Source organism: Pan troglodytes, chromosome 6 (genome assembly GCF_028858775.2).
Source record: "Pan troglodytes isolate AG18354 chromosome 6, NHGRI_mPanTro3-v2.0_pri, whole genome shotgun sequence".
In the NCBI taxonomy this organism is placed as follows: Eukaryota; Metazoa; Chordata; class Mammalia; order Primates; family Hominidae; genus Pan; species Pan troglodytes.
The window spans coordinates 144118030-144142524 of record NC_072404.2 but is presented as its reverse complement, the minus strand read 5'-3'; the positions used below and the strand labels follow the sequence as shown (position 1 = coordinate 144142524).

At 42.8% G+C, this 24495-nt stretch overlaps 2 protein-coding genes across 10 annotated transcripts in view; one reads left to right on the top strand and one right to left on the bottom strand.

The window, feature by feature from the left end:
• The first annotated feature begins 6941 nt into the window (after positions 1–6941).
• On the top strand, positions 6942–10195 carry OPN1SW (opsin 1, short wave sensitive). Its single transcript, NM_001009127.1, has 5 exons — positions 6942–7293; positions 7578–7746; positions 8067–8232; positions 8848–9087; positions 10076–10195. The coding sequence occupies exons 1-5, from the start codon at positions 6942–6944 to the stop codon at positions 10193–10195; spliced, it is 1047 nt and encodes a 348-aa protein (NP_001009127.1).
• A 1059-nt stretch (positions 10196–11254) lies between these two features.
• CALU (calumenin) overlaps positions 11255–24495 on the bottom strand; it is a 32200-nt gene continuing 18959 nt past the window's right edge. For 6 of the 9 annotated variants that reach the window (XM_063813737.1, XM_009454005.5, XM_009454006.5 and 3 more), the window contains 4 exon segments: positions 23683–23849; positions 22880–22940; positions 15062–15261; positions 11255–13661 (listed from right to left, as the gene is read on the bottom strand). In XM_063813737.1, the coding sequence (XP_063669807.1) occupies positions 13557–13661; positions 15062–15261; positions 22880–22940; positions 23683–23849 (533 nt within the window). In that variant the 3' untranslated portion in view covers positions 11255–13556. 9 annotated transcript variants of the gene reach the window in all.

Here is a 24495-nt window from a genome sequence, read left to right as displayed (position 1 = left end):
ACCTTGTGAGAGCAGTATCACCTCACTGTAAAATAAACAATTTGCCTGAATTCAGCTTCTACTTCATGTTTATCTGAATGCTTCAACTTGCCTAAATTCAGCTTATTCACGTTTATCTGAATCCGAAGGCTGTTTTAAATGCAGTACACACTGCTACCCAGACTTTCTAAAAAACCAGAAATGGGGACTATATCTTGTCAATACCCACACGCCCTCCCCCACGGTAGCCTGCCCTGCTCATCCTACCCAGGGAAGCTGCCCAGGAAGAAGCTGCTGACAGCCTAAGGGTGGCCTAGATTGGGAGGTTCCCAAAAAGAGTGAGGGGGGTGATCACACCTCAGAAACTGGGGCGTTGTAGGAGACCCTGGTGGTCTTGGTTGGGCTCTCTGTCTTTTGTGCTTCCACCATCCCTGTACACATCCATCACACCCTGGATTCTTGCTCACTTCCAGAGGGGAGGTCTTTTGTGAGCTGAGAGCTCCACCAGGGCAGATACCTGTTTTATTGGTCTTTGGGTCTTCCCCAGTGTCTGACCCTTGGCAGTACTGCTGACAATACAGACGATTCCCAGGCATTTCTGTGTGCCCAGCCTTGTGTAAGCACTTTACCAGATTAATCCCACTTAATCCTCATAGCAGAACTGTTGTCATAGTCATCACTTAGCACATGTCTGTGGAATGAATGAATGAGTGAAAAAAGAAAATCCAAGAAGTGTGCACAAAAAAATCACTAGTGGCAACAGATATGCGGGTGAGTCCTCACCACTTGGCTTGAAGTAGAAATGGTAACCCTGGAGAAATCTTCCACACGCCATCCTTTTTTTTTTTTTTTTTTTTTTTTGAAACAGAGTCTCACTCGGTCACCCAGGCTGGAGTGCAGTGGCATGATCTCAGCTCACTGAAACCTCTGCCTCCCGGATTCAAGCGATTCTCCCACCTCAGCCTCCCAAGTAGCTGGGATTACAGGCGTGAGCCACTGTGCCCAGCCCACACTCCATCCTTTCAAGCAGGATTCCTACTGAACCAATCCCTCCCTTGGATAGGTGGGAAGAATGGCCCTCACTTTAGAGAATACATTGGCCAGCATTCTTTTGTACTCAGGGGCTAAAGTTGTATGATTTCCATCGAAGTGTCTGAACCAGACAACTGGCTCTGCTAACTAATCATGGCCAGAGAGGAAAGCAACAGCTCATCTATTCTCAAACCAAAGAGACTTTTTTGGGTCGCCGTTCCCCAGCTTTAAACTGACTTATAAATAAAAGCGCATGCAACATGTCCTTCCATTACCTCAGCACACATTCCCTAAATTGTTCCTCTTGGTGAGCGTGCCAGAGAGTGATGCTGCTCAAAGCTAGGGCTCCTAGGGGAACTTTGCTGAAGATGTTTCAGAGCTGAGACCAGGGTTGGGTCCTAGCCAGTGCTTCTCTCAGAGGTGCTGTTGGAATTTGGGGCAGGATCATTCTTCTTTGTGTGGCCGATCTGGAGCTGCATCCTGTCCACTGAATACCAGTAATTCCTTCTCCACTATTGTGATGGCCATGAAACACCCCGCATGCTTCCAAAAGCCTCCTAGATGGTGGAGTCGGTGGAGAGGAGCATGGCCCTGGTGGAAATCCACTGGTACATACCTTAAATTTGCTTCCAGGCTAAAATCACTGTGTCCTTCATCTATGCAGTAGGACTTCAGGCCGTCAGTTGCTCCTTTGTCTCTTAGGGAGAATCATGGCCCTCCCTCCAGGAGCTTCCTCACTCTCTTCCTAAGTGTGGGGATGGCTTTTAGGCAGATCCTGAGTCCTCATTTTCACAAGAGCATGTCAGTTCTTCCCTTATCACTTGTCTGGAGAGCCTTATGGGTTAGTATTTAACAGACAACATTGTCACACACATCATCTCAAGCTCACTGTCACCTATATATATAAAAAACAGCAAGAAGCTACCACTGGTTGCCTCTGAGAAGGTAACTGAGTAGTTGGGAGGCTGGGTGGAAAGGAAACTTCTTTTTCTCTGAATATTCTTCTTCCTTTTTTTTTTTTTTTTTTTTTTTTGAGATAGAGTCTCACTCTGTCCGCCAGGCTGGAGTGCAGTGGTGAGATCTCGGCTCACTGCAACCTCCGTCTCCTGGGCTCAAGCAATTCTCCTGCCTCAGCCTTTCAGTAGCTTGGATTACAGGCATGTGTCACCATGCCCAGCTAATTTTTGTATTTTTAGTAGAGACGGGGTTTCACTATGTTGGCCAGGCTGGTCTTGAAATCCTGACCTCAGGTAATCCACCTGCCTCGGCCTCCCAAAGTGCTGGGATTACAGGTGTGAGCCACTGCGCCTGGCCATATATATATATATATATATATATATATATATACACACACACACACACACACACACACACACACACACACGGAAAAACAAATTTTCACTTGATTGTATTATATTGGGTTCTGAGCATTTGTAAGTCTAAATCTAAATCAATGGTTGGATCTCAGCTGGAGGGGAGGGGAGTGGGGAAGGGTTTTGTCTCTCAGGAGGCATTTGACAATGTCAGGAGACATTTTTGGTTATCATGACTAGGCTGGTAGTGTTGATTTTGGCATCTAGAGGAGAGGGACACTGTTCAACATCCTACAATGCACAGGACAGCCCCCAGACAAAGAATTATCTGCGATGTCAATAGTGCCGACGTTGAGAAATCCTGGTCTAAGTGTATTTCGTGTGATCTTCTGTAAAGCCTTAGTGTATTAACATGTTCTAAATTAATAAGGTGATTTTCAGCCTGGGAAGAGCACTGTATAACTAAATGCACTTAAGATGCCTCTAGTTTTTATTTTTTATTTTATTTTGTTTTTTTGTTTTGAGACACAGTTCCGCTCTATTGCCCAGGCTGGAGGGCAGCGGCACAATCTCAGCTCACTGCAACCTCTGCCTCCTGGGTTCAAGCGATTCTCCTACCTCAGCCTCCCAAATAGCTGGGACTATACAGGAGTGCGCCACCATGCCCAGCAAATTTTTGTATTTTTTGGTAGAGACAGGGTTTCACCATGTTGGCCAGGTTGGTGAACACCTGACCTCAAGTGATCTGCCCACCTTGGCCTCCAAAAGTGCTGGGATTACAGGTGTGAGCCACCGTGCCCAGTCTGCCTCCAGTTTTTGTATTTTCTCTTCCTCCTTTACCCCATGCCCCTTCCTCAGAAGCTTGCCTCCTCCTACTCCGTGGCCTCCATGACTTTGGAGAATTTTTGTCCATGGCTTGAGCACCGGTAAGACTTTGCGCTTGGGTGAGGCTCTTTTTGGTCTGAGCCCCTCGGGGATTGGGTTGCCTCCAGCTTGGGCCCATTGTCTCCCTCTGCTGTTGGGGGAACAGGGTGGGAGGGCACTGTCTGGGAAGGCGTGAGGACAGTATTAGGAGGGGCCAAAGATGTGGCCACCTAGCCTTGTACACTGGATGTAAAAGGGCCCGGGGTGTCTTGCACCCTTGCCATTTAGCCTCCCATCAGAAATGTTTGCAGAGGTGGGCACCTCAGCAGAGCCCAGCGGACAGTGGAGGCTGGCTTGTTCCACGCAGGCCAGGCTCACACACAGTCCATGTGCCCTGCTCAGGGATAGGCACCTTAAGGTGACCTCTGGCCCTGGTCCTGAAGTCCTGCCCAGGGCAACGGATGAGCAGCTCTGCTCATCTGTACAAGGCTAGGTGGCCACATCTTTGGCCCCTCCTAATACTGTCCTCACACCTTCCCAGACAGTGCCCTCCCACCCTGTTCCCCCCATGACTCAGGCAATCTGGCTGGACCCTTAGCTGGCTCTCCCCAGTAACCTCCACCAGGACTCCCACCTGCGGCCGAGTGTTTGTGTGGGATGTGCATGTGTGCGCATGCACATGGGAGTGGCGGTCTTTCGGAAATAATTAAGTCAGCTGGGCACAGTGGCTCATGCCTGTAATCCCAGCACTTCGGGAGGCCGAGGTGGTCAGATCACCTGAGGTCAGGAGTTTGAGAACAGCCTGGCCAAAATGGTGAAATGCTGTCTCTACTAAAAATGCAAAAATTAGCTGGGCATGGTGGCACAGACCTGTAATCCCAGCTACATGGGAGACTGAGGCAAGAGAATCACTTGAACCCAGGAGGTGGAGGTTGCAGTGACCTGAGATTGGCTCAGATCCTACTGAGGAGATGCTGGAGACAGGAGAGAACTATTTTGTTTTGCTTCAGGTTTCATTGATTTTTCTCCATTCTTTATTCATTTTTAATTTCAATGTTTTCTGCTCTGCTTTTTAGTATCTGCCCCTATTTATTTTAGATTTGATTCACTCTTTCAGCTTCTCAAGGTGAAAGTTTAAATTTTAAACACTTATTGTCTAGTATAAATACTTAAAGCTATAAATTTTTCTCTAAGTACTGCTTTAGCTGACTCCTTCAATTTCTAATACTTTTTTGTTGTTATTCAGCTCAAATTCTTTCAGTTTTTCCTTATGATTTCTCTTTTGACTCACAGGATATTTAGATGTATATTGCTTATTCATAAGTGTTTGGGGGATTTTCCAGATATCTTTTTGTTATTGATCTATCTGTAAGTTCAGTGATCCTTTCTTCTGCTGTCCAATCTGCTGTTCAGCCATCTAGTGAATTCTTCATTGGACATGTTGTAGTTTTCAGTTCTGGAATTTCCATTTGGCTATTTTATTTTTCCCATTCTTCTGTTGAGATCCATTAACTCACGATGATCATTTTTTTCCTTCCAGTTATTGAATATATTTATATCGCTGTTTGAAGTTTTTCCTGCTGGTGCCAACTTCTTGGGTCATCTCAGGTTCTGTTTCTATTGCTTGCTTTTTCTTTTGGCTATGACTCATACTTTCCTGTGGGTTTTTTTTTCTTTCACATGCCTTTTAATTTTTCATTGTATATTAGACATTGTAGATAGTGAACTTTAGAAACTGGGTTATCTTCCATTGAGGAGTGTTGATTTTTGTTCTAATAAGCAGTTAACTTACTAGTTGATCACCTTGAACCTGCTGAGGCTTGGTTTTATCTTTTGCTAGTATGAGTCAGCTTTGGCTTTGACCTTACTCTCAGAACAAATATTTAGTCCTGGGATATAGATTTTAGCTCTATGGTGTGGCCTTTTGGGAGTTTTAAGTGGAAAGCCCTAAGTTTTACCCAGACCCTCTGACTTGGGATTCAAATTCAAACTCTTTCTCTGCTACAGTGGGTAACGGTCAAAATCTGCTTAGCTCTTTCAGACCTCCAGTGGTTGTCTTTTACTGGGCTCTTGGAAATTCCTCCATCCACAGTTCAGCAGTCAGCCTATGATTTGAGGGGAGTTTATACGCAGATTTAAAGACTTTGCCTTCTGTGGCTTCTTTCATTCCAGGAAATCCACCTTCAGCTGTTCTGGAGTCCCAAACTGTCCTCTGTCTCCTGTCCTCTGTCCTCTGACTCTTCAAGCCAAAAAAGGCTGGGGCTTTCTGCTCAAGTTCTAGCTATCCTGTGCCATTTATACTCAGGAGTACACTCAGGGAAAAAAAACAACAACAATGTAGATGGTTCTTTTCATTGAAGAGTTGAGTTCCTTTCAGTTTCTGCCTGCTTTGGATACTTTAGGTGTTTTCAAAAAGTTGTTTTTCATATTGTGTCCAGTTTACAATTTTTTTGCCTAAGGGGGCATTCATTTAATAAACTATTCTGCCATTACTGGACCATCCTTTCACTTTTAAACTTACTTATACCTAAAGTGTGTCACTTTTAACTCATCTATATATATAGTCTTGCTCTGTCCCACAGGCTGTAGTGCAGTGGCGTGATCTCGGCTCACTGCAGGCTCCGCCTCCCGGGTTCACGCCATTCTCCTGCCTCAGCCTCCCAAGTAGCTGCGACTACAGGCGCCCACCGCCACACCCAGCTAATTTTTTGTATTTTTAGTAGAGACGGGGTTTCACCGTTAGCCAGGATGGTCTCGATCTCCTGACCTTGTGATCCGCCCATCTCAGCCTCCCAAAGTGCTGGGATTACAGGCTTGATCCACCGCGCCCGGCCAACTCATCTATATATTTATGATCTGCTGAGGTGGAAAAGATTCATTCATAAAGCCTAAAGTGTAGTACTGAGTACAAGTGCAGGTGGAACTTAAAGCAGAGTTGGTGTCACTGGGGTGGGCTGCACAGAAGAGGTGTTTGTGAGGTAGGCTGTGAGGGCTAGGTAAGACTTCAATGAACAGACAGGAGGAAGACGGTGGTGACTTGTTGAGCTAAGGGTAGGGGTAGGCATGAACATGGCGTAAGGACAGTGAACAGACCCGCCTCCCTGGCTGGAGGTCTGAGTAGGAAAGGCACACTCTTTGAGTAGATTCAACACAAAGAAATGGAGGCAGCCTGGCTCAGGGATGCCCTAGACCTCTAGGCATTGTCAAGTTGCCTAAGTCCTGTTCCATCAAGGCTGTTTACTGATGTGCTTCCAGGGCACTCCCCACTCCCAGCCCTTTCCTGCAGCCCAGGGCTGGTTCCTAGCCTCTCAGCAGACTTAAGATGGGCACCTTCCACAAAGGGGCAGATGAGTTGAGGAAAACTTAACTGATACAGTTGTGCCAGAAGCCAAAATAAGAGCCGTGCCCTTTCTATAGCCCCATTAAAAGAACAACAAAAAAGTGGAAGCATCTTCAGTGAATATGGGTCAGCACCTCCCAGACCTCAGGGAGTCCACTTCTGTTCATCCCAGCACCCAGCATTGCATATCCAGATTATTTGAGCCCAATCTCTTATCCTCTGAAGAACACAATCGGCTTTGGGGCCACAAAAGGTTTAGGTAGTGGTTTAGGGATTTCTAATCCCAAACTTTGTCCTTGGGAGGTTTAGGATTAGTATTGATCATTCACAGAGCCCAAGTGTTTTTAGAGGAGGGGTTTTGTGGGGTGGGAGGATCACCTATAAGAGGACTCAGAGGGGGGTGTGGGGCATCCATGAGAAAAATGTCAGAGGAAGAGTTTTATCTGTTCAAAAATATCTCTTCAGTGGGGCCGTGGGATGGGCCTCAGTACCACATTGCCCCTGTCTGGGCCTTCTACCTCCAGGCAGCTTTCATGGGCACTGTCTTCCTTATAGGGTTCCCACTCAATGCCATGGTGCTGGTGGCCACACTGCGCTACAAAAAGTTGCGGCAGCCCCTCAACTACATTCTGGTCAACGTGTCCTTCGGAGGCTTCCTCCTCTGCATCTTCTCTGTCTTCCCTGTCTTCGTCGCCAGCTGTAACGGATACTTCGTCTTCGGTCGCCATGTTTGTGCTTTGGAGGGCTTCCTGGGCACTGTAGCAGGTACTGCAGGGGAAAAAGGGGTTAGGGGAAGGCAAAGGTTGCTACTCCACTGGAGGGGGTTCCTAAAGAGGAGTCTGGGGGAAATGAGTCTGGTGCTTTTTAAAATACTGGGGTACAAAGCAACCCAGACTAGAAGTTTGGCTAAAATAGGATGTTTGAGTCTTCACTCCAAATGTCAGTCCAGCCCTGTCTCTCTGTGCTTGCTCCACCCGATCTGTTTGCCACTCTGCCAGCCAGGCTGGGTGGGGCTCTGTCTAGCCCATTATCCTCACATTTCACCACAGGTCTGGTTACAGGCTGGTCACTGGCCTTCCTGGCCTTTGAGCGCTACATTGTCATCTGTAAGCCCTTCGGCAACTTCCGCTTCAGCTCCAAGCATGCACTGACGGTGGTCCTGGCTACCTGGACCATTGGTATTGGCGTCTCCATCCCACCCTTCTTTGGCTGGAGCCGGTGAGAGTGCAGGGCAGTGGTGCTGAGTTAACTAGGAGCTCAGGTTGATGTGGGTGGAAAGAGCTTGGGTATAACTATTTAGTCTTTGACCTCTACTTTTAAAGAGTTGCAATATGAGGCGAAAGGGCAGTGGGAGACAAGTGCTAACGTTTACTCTGCAGTTGGAATTGCTGTAGCTTCTCCCAGTCAGGACAGAAAACCCCCCTGCTTGAAGCCTTTGGGCATTCTGTGGGTTCTAAGTGGAGAACACAATCCAGGCATCTCAGCTCCCACTGCACTCTTGTGGAGAGTCCAGTGAGCAAGTGTTTGGTCCTTTGCAGGTTCATCCCTGAGGGCCTGCAGTGTTCCTGTGGCCCTGACTGGTACACCGTGGGCACCAAATACCGCAGCGAGTCCTATACGTGGTTCCTCTTCATCTTCTGCTTCATTGTGCCTCTCTCCCTCATCTGCTTCTCCTACACTCAGCTGCTGAGGGCCCTGAAAGCTGTGAGTGGCATTTGATAGTCAGGGAGGAAGGGGTTCGGGGCTCCACATGAGAAGGAAGAGTGCTCTGGAACATAAGATGCCTGGAAATGTCCATAGCCAGAGAGGGTATCTAAAAGCAGCAAAGGAAGTAGGAGGAGGGAGAATGATGGAGATCCAAAGGAACTAGGCCAGGAGATGGGACAGAAAAGAGGCAATCAGAGTGGATGCCCCCTCCCCCATCCCACAGAAAAGCATCCAGAGACTGGGTGCAGTGGCTCACGCCTATAATCCCAGCACTTTGGGAGGCCAAAGCAGACGGATCACCTGAGGTCAATAGTTCCAGACCAGCCTGGCCTACATGGCAAAATGCTAAAATGCGAAAATTAGCTGGGCACGGTGGTGTGTGCTTGTAACCCCAGCTACTCAGGAGGCTGAGACAAAAGAATCACTTGAACCCAGGAGGTGGAGGTTCAGTGAGCCGAGATTGCACCACTGCAACTCCAGCCTAGGCAACAGAGCGAGACTCGGTCTCAAAAAGAAAATTAAAAATTAAAAATTAAAAAAAAAAAAAAAAAAAAAAGGCATCCAGAGGGCCAGGAAAAAGAGGGATGTGATGCTCTCTGTGCTCCACCGCAGGTTGCAGCTCAGCAGCAGGAGTCAGCTACAACCCAGAAGGCTGAACGGGAGGTGAGCCGCATGGTGGTTGTGATGGTAGGATCCTTCTGTGTCTGCTACGTGCCCTACGCGGCCTTCGCCATGTACATGGTCAACAACCGTAACCATGGGCTGGACTTACGGCTTGTCACCATTCCTTCATTCTTCTCCAAGAGTGCTTGCATCTACAATCCCATCATCTACTGCTTCATGAATAAGCAGGTAAAGCTCTTTATTCACATTCCTATGGTCCAGAAGACCCTGGTTCTTTTCTCACCATTGACTTTTAACTCAGAGCACCCTGGACTCTACTCAGGTTTCTAGTAGACGAGGGAAGCCACAAAACCCCCGAGTAGGTTGGGAAGCCTTTGGTAAGCACAGGGAGGAAGGCATGGTTATCAAGACGAGAAAATAGAACCCCGGAGGAAAGAACTTGAGTCAGGAAAATGAAGTTGCTCCAAAGAACAGGATGAATGAAAGCATTTTATTGAAAAACTCATGCAGCAAACCACCATGGCACACGTTTACCTATGTAACAAACCTGCACATCCTGCACATGTATCCTGGAACTTAAATAAAATTAAAAAAATAAAAATAAAAACTCAGATTCCTCTCAATTTTCAGTCCTTGCATTTAATAATTTCTTAATCATTTCCCTTCCAACTTTTAGCCTGCACGAGCATGTGTGAAGCACAGAAATCATACCACATGCAAAAATCTCTAAAATATCTTATCATCTGAAGGTACTGGGGGATTTCCTATCCCATCTGAAATCCAAGCTAATAAACACCAAACCCTAAGTGGCAAAAACCCTACTTTCAGATGGTATTGTTTCCTCAATCCCAGAGGTAGACTCAAAACTAATTTGAAACCTCCCTGGATAGAAGAGATTAGCAGTCCTTTCCAGCTGGGAGCACCTGCTAGTAACAGAGGGGCCTCTGTTGACAGTGCTTTTATGAAGCAGGATGGTTTGTGAATTTACCAACAGTGAGGTCTCAGACTTGACCAGTTTAGGATTACCGTAGACCCAGGAGTAGTTCTAGACTGGAATCTAGATAGTTTTCAGGATGGGGAAGATAGATTCAAAACCACCTAAGGGCATTCTGGGTACAAAGCGTTGTGCAAGGCTTTGGTGATACAGAGAATGAGGTCTTTTTTCCCATACTTCCTCATCTGCCAAGGTTATCTCCAATTGTACCTTTCTCTCCAGTTCCAAGCTTGCATCATGAAGATGGTGTGTGGGAAGGCCATGACAGATGAATCCGACACATGCAGCTCCCAGAAAACAGAAGTTTCTACTGTCTCGTCTACCCAAGTTGGCCCCAACTGAGGACCCAATATTGGCCTGTTTGCAACAGCTAGAATTAAATTTTACTTTTAAGTAAGTTTCTATTGTCTCCGTCAGAAACCAAACTACTAAAAACACAAAAAAGATGGTAAGAGGAGTGATGGCAGTTTGGGGAGTCAATTTTTCATTTTCTTACTATTGCCTTCTTGCCTACAAAGCTACTGTTTCCACTGGTCCATTTCAGACCACCCAAAGGCCATTTCAACAATCATCAGTTTCTACTCCTAAGTGGCACCATTCACAGCACTTGGAGAACTGATTTCTACATACAAGGCAACCAAAAAGGAATATGCTTTAAGTTTTCAGTGTATGGATACTTTCCTTTTTAGTAACTTTTTTTTTTTTTTCCTGCTGGGGATCCATTCTGAGATGATATATGCTGAATTAGAACAAACTTAAGAAAACACCTTAGAAATGGGAGAGACATAAAGAAAAAACAAAAAAACAAAAAACAAAAAAAACTTAGTGGCCCCAAATATGAGTTTGAAAGAACTTTTGGATAACTGCTACAGCTTTGGCAGGAACAGCCATGTCCACAAGCCCCTGAGCAAGCACAAATTATTCCAGGTGCTTCCTCCCCGTTGCATTTGGCTAAACCTTTATATTTGTCTTAAACTGTGTGTTTACTAAAGTTAATAGTTTAATTCTCTCGAGGTTCTCAAAATGAATTTGCATGTTTTAATAACATTTGTAAACAATACCAAAATGTTAAACAAAATTGTTTTACCTTATGCTCTATAGATAAACGTGTGTGTACATTCAGAATCGCTTGTGTTTGGTATCAGATAATTATATAACGAGCAGCAGGTCTCTCCAGTTATACGGCCTAATGGAAGTAAAGAAGGGTTATGGCTGTGGTGAGAAGGATGCTAGAAAATACCAGAAAACAGGGAGAAAAGAATAATCATTTAGAAGAAGGCAGTGCTGTCTCTGAGTCTGGGAGAACTTCAAGGAGAGTTCCCATTCTGACATTTTAGAGCATCCATAATTCTAAGCTAGAGTTCTATTTCTTAGAAAATGAAGGTCATACATACCCCATAATGAATGTAAACAGTTTTATTTAGAAACAGATAGGTACCTGTTCGCATTGCAGAATATAAAACTTGGTTTACACTCTATAAAAAATAACCAATATCCAAATTCAAGAGAGCTAGCATTCACAGAACACACAATATGGGTGTGTAGCTACTGTTCACCAGCCTCAGGCTTGATTTGAACAAACAAACAAACAAAAAATTCCAAAGGGATCATTCAAGATGACCGTATAATGCTTGCTGCTGTCTTTGCAGATTAAGGTTTGCTTTTCAAGTGCATGATTTTAACATAAGGCCTGGGCTCTCTGCACCTAGTGAGGTGTGAGGCTCTCTTGCCACACAGTTCACACTCTCACTTAACTAAGCCAGAGTTGGTGGCATTATTAAATTATCACTGGTCTTCTTAATAGTAAAAATGGGGAACCCAGAGGGCAGGAAATTTCCATTACCCTATATTGGGGCTAAACTTAAAAGAGTATATCCACTATCAAGAGCTTAGTACAAAGGCTGGGGTGAAGTTACATTATACCTGGCTTTTTACCATACCAGGGAGCCCACCTCAACATGACTGTGGAAGACCAAAGGATATACCTAGGTTCAGATTATAATAAATCACCCAGCGCCACCTGAATGTATTATCCACAAAGATATAGCAATAATAAAGGTTATATATACATATATTTATCTTGGTAACCTGAGGGCTAAAAACGTGGAATACGATAATTCTTCTCAAGAGGTCCATCTGTAAGAAAGGGACCCAAAAGGACAGTGTTTGTGTTGCATAAAATATGGGTAAAGTGGAGTTGGGAACAAAGGGTGGTTTCTTTAGCTCTTTCCACATCTCTCTTTGATAAGGACTGAAACCCTGTTGATTCACGATAAACGTTTCCTTTTTTTTTTTTTTGGCAGCGGGGAGAGGGAAAGAGGAGGAAATGGGGTGTGATGGGTCAAAGGCAGGAAAGGTAAGCCATGGTCCTCAAACCAAAGAGCCCTCTCTGTAGGTCCTCTGATCTTTGAGTGTGAGCTCAAGCTCTCCAGCGGACACAGAAAAAGGCCTGGTAGTGAGTGGTTTGCATTGTGAGGTATGAGGATCCCTGGTAAATTCAGCAGCACGTGGTTTTTGGAAATCAGCCCACAAGATAAGAACACTGCAACCAAACTCATAACTAATACTGCTAATTTAACTATTGTCCAAAAGAGAAAGGGAAGAAGAAAAAAATCCCCACTCTACTGGGAGGTTCTAGGCTTTCCTATAAGTTATCCAAATAGTCTTTTTTTAATCTCAGGGTTTCTTAAGAGAATTCCCATTCAGTGACCATTTCTTTCGTTAAAGGCACTTTCAATGACATGATTGGAAAGGAGTGAATTTTAATTGTAGTGAAACCGAGATTAATTCCTTGGCACACCCGGGAAGAAGAGGAACCGGATGGGGGCATTTACAGTGATTTCAACAGGCAAATAATTAAGTCTTGAGCATTTCAACAGATGCACACCCAGAAAAAAAATGTATGCCCCGAAAACACTTGTATTTTTCCTTTAGTTTTCCAGCTGTTTCTATCTATAGCTCTGCAAAGAGATCACATTCACTACTTGATTGATTTTCAAGACACTGGCCCTAACTCTTCCCACCACAGCTGTGCTTGACAAAATTAGCCAACAGTCAGTCCTACAGGGGGAAAAAGAAGAAAATCAATTTGGGCCAAGCTTTCCTAGAGCAAAGGGATCTTTCCTTGCCCAGGTAATGGCAGGTTCAGTTGCTGGACCTATAGCAACTGAATGTAATATGTGGCCCCTACTACCTATGAGATGTTGGACTTTTTGACAGGCAAGACTAAGTGTTCTCTCTCTAAATATAAATTGTGGAGCATATATTTTTTTTCTTTCCTCTCTCCTGAACATTTCTTATTGATCTCAGGCTTACAAAATTAGTTAAGTGAGAATTATTAAAATCATATAAGGGGTTGAGAAAGAGTAAAGAGCTAATGTCTACATGTGTGAGTTGAGGATCTTGATCCTTCATATCATACTCCCAACCAGAGAAAAATACAAAAATAAACACGCCATGTTAATACATAATACAAAGTGTAAATCTACAAACACAAGTGTACTAATTAGAGTTGTTCCTCAGAAGCACGGCTTCCCTCCAGTCCCTCAGAGAGGAGGAGGAATGGGGACGGGATGGTTTTCATTACGCCTTTTCATGTCTTAAAAAGTTTGTAATAACAGTCTCAGTAGCGCAAACAATTTCATGTGAAACCAGAAGCTGTAAAAATAAATTACTTTTGAGGAAATGAGGGTTCCTCCGCAGCTCAGAACTCATCATGCCGTACTAAGGCCTCCCCAAAATCTGTGGCCTGGCTGCCAACAAATAAGTCATACTTGTCAACGATCTCCTCCTTGGTAAGCTTGCCATCCTGAAAGTAGAGATAGCAATGAATTGAAGAAGAACATATTTCCCATTAAAAATTCAGAAACACTGTTATAGAAGAATTGGGGTTAATCAGAAGTTAAGATTCTCATTTCTACTAAATTAAGTGTGAACTACTCAGCCCTCATTCCCCCTACATACATACGAAGAGGGAAGAAAGCAGCAATTACACATTCCTTGTTTTTTTTTTTTTTTTTTTTTTTGAGACGGAGTTTCGCTCTTGTTGCCCAGGCTGGAGTGCAATGGCGCGATCTCAGCTCACCGCAACCTCTGCCTCCCGTGTTAAAGTGATTTTTCTGCCTCAGCCTCCCGAGTAGCTGGGATTACAGGCATGCGCCACCACACCCAGGTAATTTTGTATTTTTAGTAGAGACGGGGTTTCTCCATGTTTGTCAGGCTGGTCTCGAACACCCAATCTCAGGTGATCCGCCTGCCTCGGCCTCCCAAAGTGCTGGGATTACAGGCGTGAGCCATCGTGCCAGGCCAATTAAACATTTCTTTTATCAAGAAAGTTAAAAGTGGAAGGGTGGAAAGAATATAACACAACAACTCAATGCTAGAGATAAAGGTTTGTTTCATGAGGAGAAAACTCTCCTTTTAGAGGAAAATATGGAACATCTCCTAGATAGGGATGACTACATGCATTTCCTTTTCTCATACATCTCAGGACACAACACCTGGCTACTAAAGTGACTTTGAGCAAGAACTTAAAGCAGATCAACACTTAAAAAGGCTCTAAAATAAAAAACTGAATTTGAAATTGAAGATTAGCCTAGACAAAAGTATACTCAGAGCACTGAAAATCTCCATCTTTAGACTGATTTTCAGCTTACTCCAAGCAGGGCAGGAGTAATCTCTGAAGCAGGTGACTGGGCTTAGGGACAACAATACTTTCAACAAAATACCTCAGATAATTAATTGATCAAGGACAATTTGAACAGGCTCCAGAGAAAAGCTGATTTATAGCCCACACAAAGGACCCAATTTAAAAAAGCGTATTTGATTTAAGAAGGAAACAACCAGCTTTGAGTAGACAGAATGGGCCTGTAATAGGTAAAGGAACAAATGAAGTAACAAAGAAAAAAAAAAATTCCTGGGGATCTAAAAATACCTGATGATGCACGCTGGGCACAGGCTACACACAAAGGCTCTTTTCTGAAGCCAAATTTCCTACAATGCTATCAGCACTGGGCAAAAGGATTTCTAAAATGAGATCAGATAGCTAGTGCTGCCCTGAAAGGTTTTAATCGCCAGATTCAGATACTTGGCTGACTTAGACTAATTAAGACCTTAAATGCTCTATGCACCTTAACAGAAACTGTTCAGGTGATCCCCTAGAAGCATACTTCAATCAAGGATAGATCGTGTGGGCCTCGCCAGACTTACCTTGTTTTGGTCTGATTCATAGACCAGGTGCCTGGCTTCTGCCTCTGCATGATCATAGTCTGAGGGAAGGATCCAGTCTTTGGTCTCTTCCTTGTCCATCTTCCCATCACGGTTCTTATCCCGAAACTCAACAAACTGCTCTCGCTCTGTCTTTACCCATTCTGGCTCATCAGTATTCCCATCATGGCTGTACATGTCACCTGGGTACACAGACATACATACAAAAGAAGGGTTTGTCTTTTCCCAAAAACTGCCTCATGCTAATCTGGCCTAACCCTTTTTCCTCATCCATTTGTTTGGAACCCAACAGCAGCTACAAGGGTATTTTAGGCCAGACAGACCTTAGAAAGCAAGGTATTTTCCTGAGGCTTAATCACTTATCTTGCAACAAGAATATTTCCAGCTGCTGATTTTAAGTCACATGAGAGCAAAGAGTTCTTATACCTTAATAAATGCAGAAATAAGAGGAGAGAGCTACCATCAAGAAAGATTTAGACTCGTTCCCTACATTTCATTTCACCCTAAGGTAGCTAATTAAACTGGACCACTTGTTTTAGAAAGGTGTAGCCAATTACTACAAAGAGTCCATTATACCAGTGGCCTTCAGTTGGGACAAGCACGCCCCTGGGGAAACAGGAACACTGTCAAGGAGTACACTGCGAAAAGTCAGTCAAGAGAGAATCAAATTCCAGATACTCAGTTCCACATATAGATTTTTCCAAAAATTGATCTTCATAAGAATGTACCTCTGGCCATCAAGGCTTTTTTCCCATCTCCCCCCTTTCACAACTGCCCTTGTCCCACTTTATAAAAGAAAGGCATATTTTCAACCATTTTGAAACTAGAGTGTAAAAAGCTCCAAGATAATGAAAAAGAAACAATTAGAAATACTAGTGTCTGGACGGGCGTGGTGGCTCACACCTGTAATTCCAACACTTTGGGAGGCCTAGGCAGGCAGATCACCTGAGGTTGGAGTTTGAGACCAGATCACCTGAGGTCAGGAATTTGAGACCAGCCTGGCCAAAACGGCAAAACCCCATCTCTACTAAAAATACAAAAATTAGCTGAGCATGGTGGTGCGTGCCTGTAATCCCAGCTACTCGAGAGGCTGAGGCAAAAGAATCACTTGAACCCAGGAGGCAGAGATTGCAGTGAGCCGAGATCGTATCACTGCACTCTAGCCTGGGCGACAGAGCAAGACTCCGTCTCAAAAAAAAAAAAAAAAAGAAAAAGAAAAAGAAATACTAGTGTCAGTCTTGAGAATGCAAATGTCTGAAAAAAATGAATAAATTCGTTTGCATGTCAAAAGGTTTTAAATTCTTTGCTTTAAAAAAAAAACAAACCTTGAAAAATGGCCTAATTGAGTTTTAGCTAAGGGATCATTAAACATAATTTTTGGGCTGGGTGCAGTGGCTCATGCCTGTAATCCCAGCACTTTGGGAGGCTGAGGCAGGTGGATCACTTGAGGTCAGGAGTTTGAGACCAGCATGGCCAACATGGTGAAACCCCGTCTCTACTAAAAATAAAAAATAAAATTAGCCGGGCGTGCTGGCCCACACCTGTAATCTCCAGCTACTGGGGAGGCTGAGGCAGGAGAATCGCTTGAACCCCAGAGGCAGAGGTTGCAGTGAGCCGAGACCGTGCCTCTGTACTACAGCCTGGGTGACAGAGAGAGACTCCACCTTGAAACAAACAAAACCCATAATTTTTGATGATAGATTACATGATTTCTGGCATGTAACTCAAAAGGAGTTCCAAGAACTAAGCAATATTGCTATGACAAATCTTCCATTTCCATCAACTTATTTACTAATGTAAACAAGGTCTGTTAGTACTTCCTCTAAAAAATAAAAATTAGGAATTGGTGCTGAATCCCATTTCACTCTAGGGATAAGTAATTGTCATCCATGGATATGAAACTATTTGAAAAAAAATGTGTCAAAGAAATGCATTTAAAAATATATAAACATAAAACGTCTGTAATAAATGTTATTTTGTTCAATTGTGTATTAATAATTGTAATAGTAACTTAACACAGAAGACTCTAAAAACACTTAAGAGCCATATCACAGAACACCATTTTCCATATTTCAATTTACATACACAATGTTCTTGCAAATAAGAATGTCAAAGTGACTAAGGCTTCAAGATCAAATATGTCAGAATATAATTCTGTTGAGGAAGTAAACTGCAAATGAATCTAACAAATAGAAGGCTGACTTGTGAGTTTGAGATCAGCCTGGACAACATGGCAAAATCCCTACAAGAAATACAAAAATTAGCCAGGCATGGCAGCATGCACCTACAGTCCCAGCTACTCGGGAGGCTGAGGCAGGAGGATGGCTTGAGCCTAGGAGATCGAGGCTGCAATGAACCATGATCATGCCACTGCACTCCAGCCTAGGTGACAGAGTGAGACCCTGTCTCAAAAAGAAAAAGAAAAAAAAGAAACAGGAGGTCGGGTGGCTGATGTCTGTAATCCCAGCACCTTGGGAAGCCAAGGCAGGTAGAGCTCTTGAGCCCAGGATTTCCAGACCAGCCTGGGCAATGTAGGGAGACCCATGTCTATAAGAACAATAATAAAAAAAAATCAGCTGGGTGTGGTGGTGCTCTTCTGTGGTCCCAGCTGAGGTGAGAGGATCACTTGATCTCCCCACCTTGGAGATCGAGGCTGCTGTGATTGTGCCACTGCACACCAACATGGGCAACAGAATGAGACTCTTGTCTTTTTAAAAAAGAAGAAGAAGAAGAAGAAACAGGATGCGTGTAAAATGTCCAAGTTGGTTAACAGTTTATTCATTTATTTTTTTAAGACAATATCATGTGGTGACTGATAAGTAGTATAAATATCCCCAAATCCCTATAAATTTAAACAAAAAAAAGGGCAATTAAGTGATGGTCACATTGTTGCTAACCAAACGCCATAACTAAAAAAAAAAAAAAAAAGTACCAAAGAAACATTTCAACTATTATGAAATGTAAAAAATTACGGATATTTTCTTATATACCCACAATGCCACTTTCATATTTTACAAAATCAATTCCTTGGTATCATCTAATACCCAGACTGAATTTAAATTTCTTGATTATCTTTTTAAAGTTGTCGTGTCCAAATTATTCATATGAAAGACGGCAGGTAAGAAGTTGCTATGGTATCTTGTATTTAAATTTTATAGATTTCTTTCAGAATTACTTTCAAAATGTCAATGCTTATCACCAACAGAGATTATTCTTTTTTCTTCTGAGACAGGGTCTTGCTCTGTTGCCCAGGCTGGAGTGCAGTGGTACAATAACGGTGCACTGCAACCTCAAACCCTCAGGCTCAAGTGATCCTCCTGAGTTGCTGGGACTATAGGCACACGCCACCATGCCTGGCTAATTTTTTCTTTTTTTGTATTTTTTGTAGAGACAGGGTTGCGCCATGTTGTCCAGGTTGTTCTCAAACTCCTGGGCTCAAGTGATTCACCTGCCTCAGCCTCCCAAAGTTCTGGGATTACAGGAATGAGCTACGGCATCCGGCCCAACAGAGACTATTCTTTACAACTGTTTAAATTTCTTAATTAAATATTTCAGATGCCAACTTTAAAACACATAAGGGAATGCTGTTGGTCAAATTCTTTCAGGAGTTATGTAAGTGAACAAGTCTGAAAATGCTTGAGTTATACGACATCTAAGTTAAGTGTACCTGCATTGCATGTAAGGTATGGGAAAACACCTAAAGAGAAATCTAAATAGTTCCTGCAAGTTCTAAGCAAAGGTAATTATTTAGTCAGTGCTGCCATTTTCCTGACCTTGAGGGTTAAGGGTGGAAGTACTCCTCTGTCTTAAACTCACAAGAGAAATTCCTCACAGCAGGACTTGCCAATTTTTTCCCATGCTACAGCACATTCAGAAAATGTAGTTTGTACGGTCCACTGGATCAGGTCCCTGCCCTAGCTGTCCTGAAAGCCAAGAAGACTTACTCACAGGATACAGATTGGAAAGTTCTGAATTAGGAAATAGACACATGCTTAAAAGATATGGTTTTAAAGGAAGCTAGAATACACAATACACTACAACGTAAGTGCATTTTAAAGCTAGGTGACCATGATAAACTATTTGAATTTCTATTTTTATTTATTTTACTTTATTTTTTTGAGACAGAGTCTTGCTCTGTCGCCCAGGCTGGAGTGCAGTGGCGCGATCTCGGCTCACTGCAACCTCCGCCTCCTGGGTTCAAGCGATTCTCCTGCCTCAGCCTCCTGAGTAGCTGGGATTACACAGGCACATGCCACCACACCTGGCTAATTTTTATATTTTTAGTAGAGACGGGGTTTCACCAGTTTGGTCAGGCTGGTGTCTAACTCCTGACCTTGTGATCCGCCCACCTCAGCCTCCCAAAGTGTTGGGATTACAGGCATGAGCCACCATGCTCGGCCGAATTTCTATTTTTAAAAGACTCAGTCTATTTGATGATTTGAAGGGATTATTAATTTTCTTGGGTTGACATTATCTTTAAAAAAATGTTTTTAGAAACACATATATATTTTAGACATATATACCTAAATGTTTACAGATGAAATGACATAATGATTGGGATTTACTTCAAAGTAAGAAGGAAGCAAGGAAGTGGATGTGGCTGAGAAAAAACTGGCTGTAAGTTGACTGTTGTTGAGGTTAGGCATAGGTACATGGGGATTCATTATACTATTCTAATTTGGGGGCAGGTGCAGTGGCTCACACTTGTAATCCCAGCACTTTGGGAGGCTAAGGCGGTCAGATCACTTGAGGCCAGGAGTTCAAGATCACCCTGGCCAACATGGCGAAACCCCGCCTCTATTAAAAATACAAAAATTAGCCAGGTGTGGTGGTGCATGCCTGTAATCCCAACTACTCAGGAGGCTGAGGCACAAGAATCGCCTGAACCTGGAAGGCAGAGGTTGTAGTGAGTGGAGATCACGCCACTGCACTCCAGCCTGGGTGACAGAGCAAGACTGTCTCAAAAAAAACATAAATAAATAAATAAATAAATAAATAAATAGTGTATGTCTGCAATGCTCTATAATAAATTTTAAAAATAAAAATAATTATCAGCACAACTTTGGGTGTTTTTTTTTTCTTTCCCTATGTTTCCACAGGCACTGATGGGGGCTTCTTTTTAATGCTAAATTTATGAGGCGAAGAACTTTGTTTCTTCATGATCTCCTTCAACAGGGCACTAGAAGCTGAAAGATACTGTTTGGGAGAATTTTAGATTTACAAAGCCCAGCATCCCAGATGTAAAAGTGTTTGCATTAGTTACTGACTTGTAAAAAAAAAAAAAAGCACACATGCACAAGATAGTTTTGGTAGCTTCAAAATATAACTCCTCTGCCCTTGAATCTATATGATACACAGGGAGACAGAAATATCTCCTTATTTGGCCTCAATGCTTGATAAGTGATGTAGTTAACAGTTATAAAAATTCCTCTCCTTGGGAGGTTCAAATGAGTTCCTCAGTTTTAGCAATGGCAATAAAATGGCAAAAGCCAAGAATAAAAAGATAAATCGTTTAAAAGTAGAAAACCCTAGTAACATCAACGTGGGCTCAGTAAATGCACCTAGGCACTTATCCACTGTCCTGATAAACTTCTCCAAAAAAAAAAAAAAAAATCAGTTTAGGAAAACATCCATCCTATCTTCCATTGCTCATCCTTCTTTAAAAAGTTCAAAGTATGTCACTGAACCTAAGAAAAGGGAGGTAAACAGTCAAGGAGTAATTCAATTGGAATAACTCTAGCATGTAAATAACAGGTATGATAAGACAACATCTAAGTAAAGCAGTGACTTGCTCCATACAGTTTAATGACAGGTGATAGAGGTAAGGATTAAGTCTTCCTTTCAGGCTTCAAATAAACATTTCAGGTAACTATCAGAGGTCTAAAAACAAACGGGCTTATCTGAAACACAAAACCAATGGTGTGCTAGAATAAGTTATTACAAATGACAATAAGTATGTGAAATATTAAAATATCTAATATCTTTCTAAACAAAGTATTTGTAACAATGACATTTGTAGTAACAGTCTTATACTTTCCATCTTTACTCACTTTTCTAAAGAGATGGAGTCTCGCTTTGTTGCTCAGGTTGGAGTACAATTGCTATCCACAGGCACAACCTCACCACTAATCAGCACAGTTTTGACCTGCTCTGATTCTGTCCTGGGCCGGTTCACTCCTCCTTAGGCAACCTGGTGATCCTCTGCTCCCAGGAGGTCACCATATTGATGATGAACTTGTGACTACAGTCCAGACTCTTGGACTCAAGTGATCCTCCTGCCTCAGCCTCCCAAGTAACCGGGTATGCCACCACACCCAGCTCCTTTACTCATTTTAATTTCTGTCACAGTAATTGGGAAACAATTTGCTCAACTACTTGGTAAGAAAGACAGCTTTTTTTTTTTTTAAAGCAATGAGAATATCTTAAAATTAGTCTGATGATAATAAAACAGAGCTTTACTTGGGAGAAATTAGCCTTGAAGGTGTGACATCCAAAACAATTTTAAAAAAAAAATTTAGACAACTAAAAAGGGAAATGTCAAAAGGGAGAAACTTAAAAAACAAAAGGAAAGTAGTCAGCGAATCAGAGAGAAAATATGAACAGAACACAGTAAAAAGGAATGGCTACAAGAGGGATCAGCAACTCCCTGTCATTTATTTATCCATCTCTTAATCTATTCCCTATCTCCTTTCCCTGGGTTTCCCTATGTCAGTCTGGGCTCCCTGCACCTCTTTTGTTTGTTTGTTTGTTTGAGACGGAGTCTCGCTCTGTAGCCCCGGCTGGAGTGCAGTGGCATGATCTCAGCTCACTGCAAGCTCCGCCTCCTGGGTTCATGCCATTCTCCTGCCTCAGCCTCCCCAGTAGCTGGGACTACAGGTGCCCGCCACTACACCCGGCTAATTTTTTGTATTTTTAGTAGAGACAGGGTTTCACTGTGTTAGCCAGGATGGTCTCGATCTCCTGACCTTGTGATCCGCCCGCCTCGGCCTCCCAAAGTGCTGGGATTACAGGCGTGAGCCACCGTGCCCAGCCCCCTGCAACTCTTTACCATCAGTTCCATAGAGCATGCAGGATACACTATATCTGTGCTGTTGAGGATGGTAGCCACAGGTGCTTATTAAGCACTTGAAATGTGGCTGGGATGTGCTTTAAGTATTAAAAAAAAACCCTCAATAATTTACATTAAGTGGAAATTATAGAGTTTTAGAATATTAGGTTAAATAACTACTGAAATTTCATCTGTTTCTTTTTACTTTTTAATGTGGCTATTAGAAAAGTTAAAATTACATATGGGGCTCACATTTATATTTTGATTGGGCAGTGTGGCTACGGATACTTTATCACAACCCACTATCACACTGGTCTGGTTAATGATCTGGTGACAGCTAATGAGCTAGTGAGAATTGACCCTTGGAGTAAATTGTTTCTATGGGCAAATACATCTTTCTTTTTTTGAGACAGTTTCACTCTTGTTGCCCAGGCTGGAGTGCAATGGCGTGTTCTCGGCTCACTGCAACCTCCACCTCCTGGGTTCAAGCGATTCTTCTGCCTCAGCCTCCTGAGTAGCTGGGATTACAGGCGCCCGCCACCACACCCAACTAATTTTTTTGTATTTTTAGTAGAGACGGGGTTTCCCCATGTTGGCCAGGCTGGACTTGAACTCCTGACCTCAGGTGATCTGCCCACCTCGGCCTCCCAAAGTGTTGGGATTACAGGCATGAGCCACTGTGCCCAGCCAGCAAATACATCTTTCAAAGCTTCTCAGCTTTTCTAAGAAAAACACTAAAAGCAGAGACTTACCAATATACTCTTCTAGATCAATGAAACCATCAGCATTCTTATCTATATCTTCCATTGTTTCCTAAACAGGAAAGAATAAGAAGAGACTATTAAGTTGGTCTCTGAATTTGCCAGAAGAAAGTAAAGTATCTAGTTTAGGTAAACATTTATTATTCATTAAACACACGTGTACATGTATGTATGTATGTATGTATGTATGTATGGTTAAAACCATTTCTAGCCAAGAAATGGTAAAACATGAGCAATTTCCTATGCTTCAATCTAAAATAACTGAGTCTTCCTGACAGAACACTGACACTGCTTAATGACAAACTATCCCATCAAGCCCATGATGATCTACCTGGTAGCCTTAGTCATGCTAAAGTCACACTAACAGGAGATGTGACCAGTGATTATGTGTTTAGCTATAGATAGTCTATGTTGTCAGTAACTGCCTTCTGTGAGAGTTCTTTAGTATCACTGTTATTACTCAATGTCTGACTATTGGTCATGGGATATTTTAAATAATGGGATTTCCCCCCATTCTTACAATATGAAGCTACCAATGAAATGGCAAAATACATTATATGACAGAAGGTATTATCATACTAAACAGAATGCCCAAGGCACCTTGATCAAGGTCACAGAAAAACAGTGACAGACCTTGGATTCTGAATCTGGCCAGTACTTATATAGCATATACAGTGATATGCTATATAGCATATATATATATAAGATATGCTATATAAGGCTAAAGGGGAAAGACAGAATAAGCCACAAAAAGAGAAACTGAGTCCCTGTTCAGAATCCTTCATCTCACCCACCTGTACTACTATATCTTTCATGTAGTCATACTCCTCAGGGTGCAGGAAAGCTGTGAACTCCTCCTTGGTGGCAATGAGGTCTCCATCCTTGTCTGCCATTTTAAACCTCCGCTCATCTCTAACCATCATCTGTTTATAGTTAAATCCATCATCAGGATCTGGATCATCTAGAAAACAAAAATTTAGGTCAAATCTTAAAAGGCTTTCAGAAAACATGAAAATGTGTGGGGTGGGAAATCAATTTCCAATAAAGATAAAACCATGCAAGGAAGAAATAATTGATGACACAGGTAAAACTGCAGCAGTACAAAGACATTTAGTTTTGGGCTACAGCTCCAGGCATCAGATCTCAGAGTCAGCTCCAAGTTCACATGGAACTCTGGCTCCTGAACTATGTAACTCACTGTTATGCTTCACTATTGCTATTAAGGCTACTAGAAGGCTTGAATTTTCTAGTTACATCTGGAAGGCAGTGGTGGCTCTCAAGTCCCATACTGCCTGAGTTTGAACTCTACCATTTTCTAGCTGTTTGGCCTGTGTCTTGGTCTCTTTTATCTGTAAAATGGAGCTAGCAATGGTGCCGGCTTCATAGGATTGTTGTAAGGTTTAAATGAGAAAATATATCTAAGTGCTTAGAACAATGCCTGGCACATAGTTGGCTTTCAACAAATGTCAGTTATTGCTACTTTTATTAAACATTAGGATCTCATTAAGAAGATAGAAATCAAAGGGCTTCTATCTCATATAATGGACACTTGGATTCAAGCAATAGAATGCCACCGCTTTGAAGGTCACATTCTGTTTTTTTTCAGT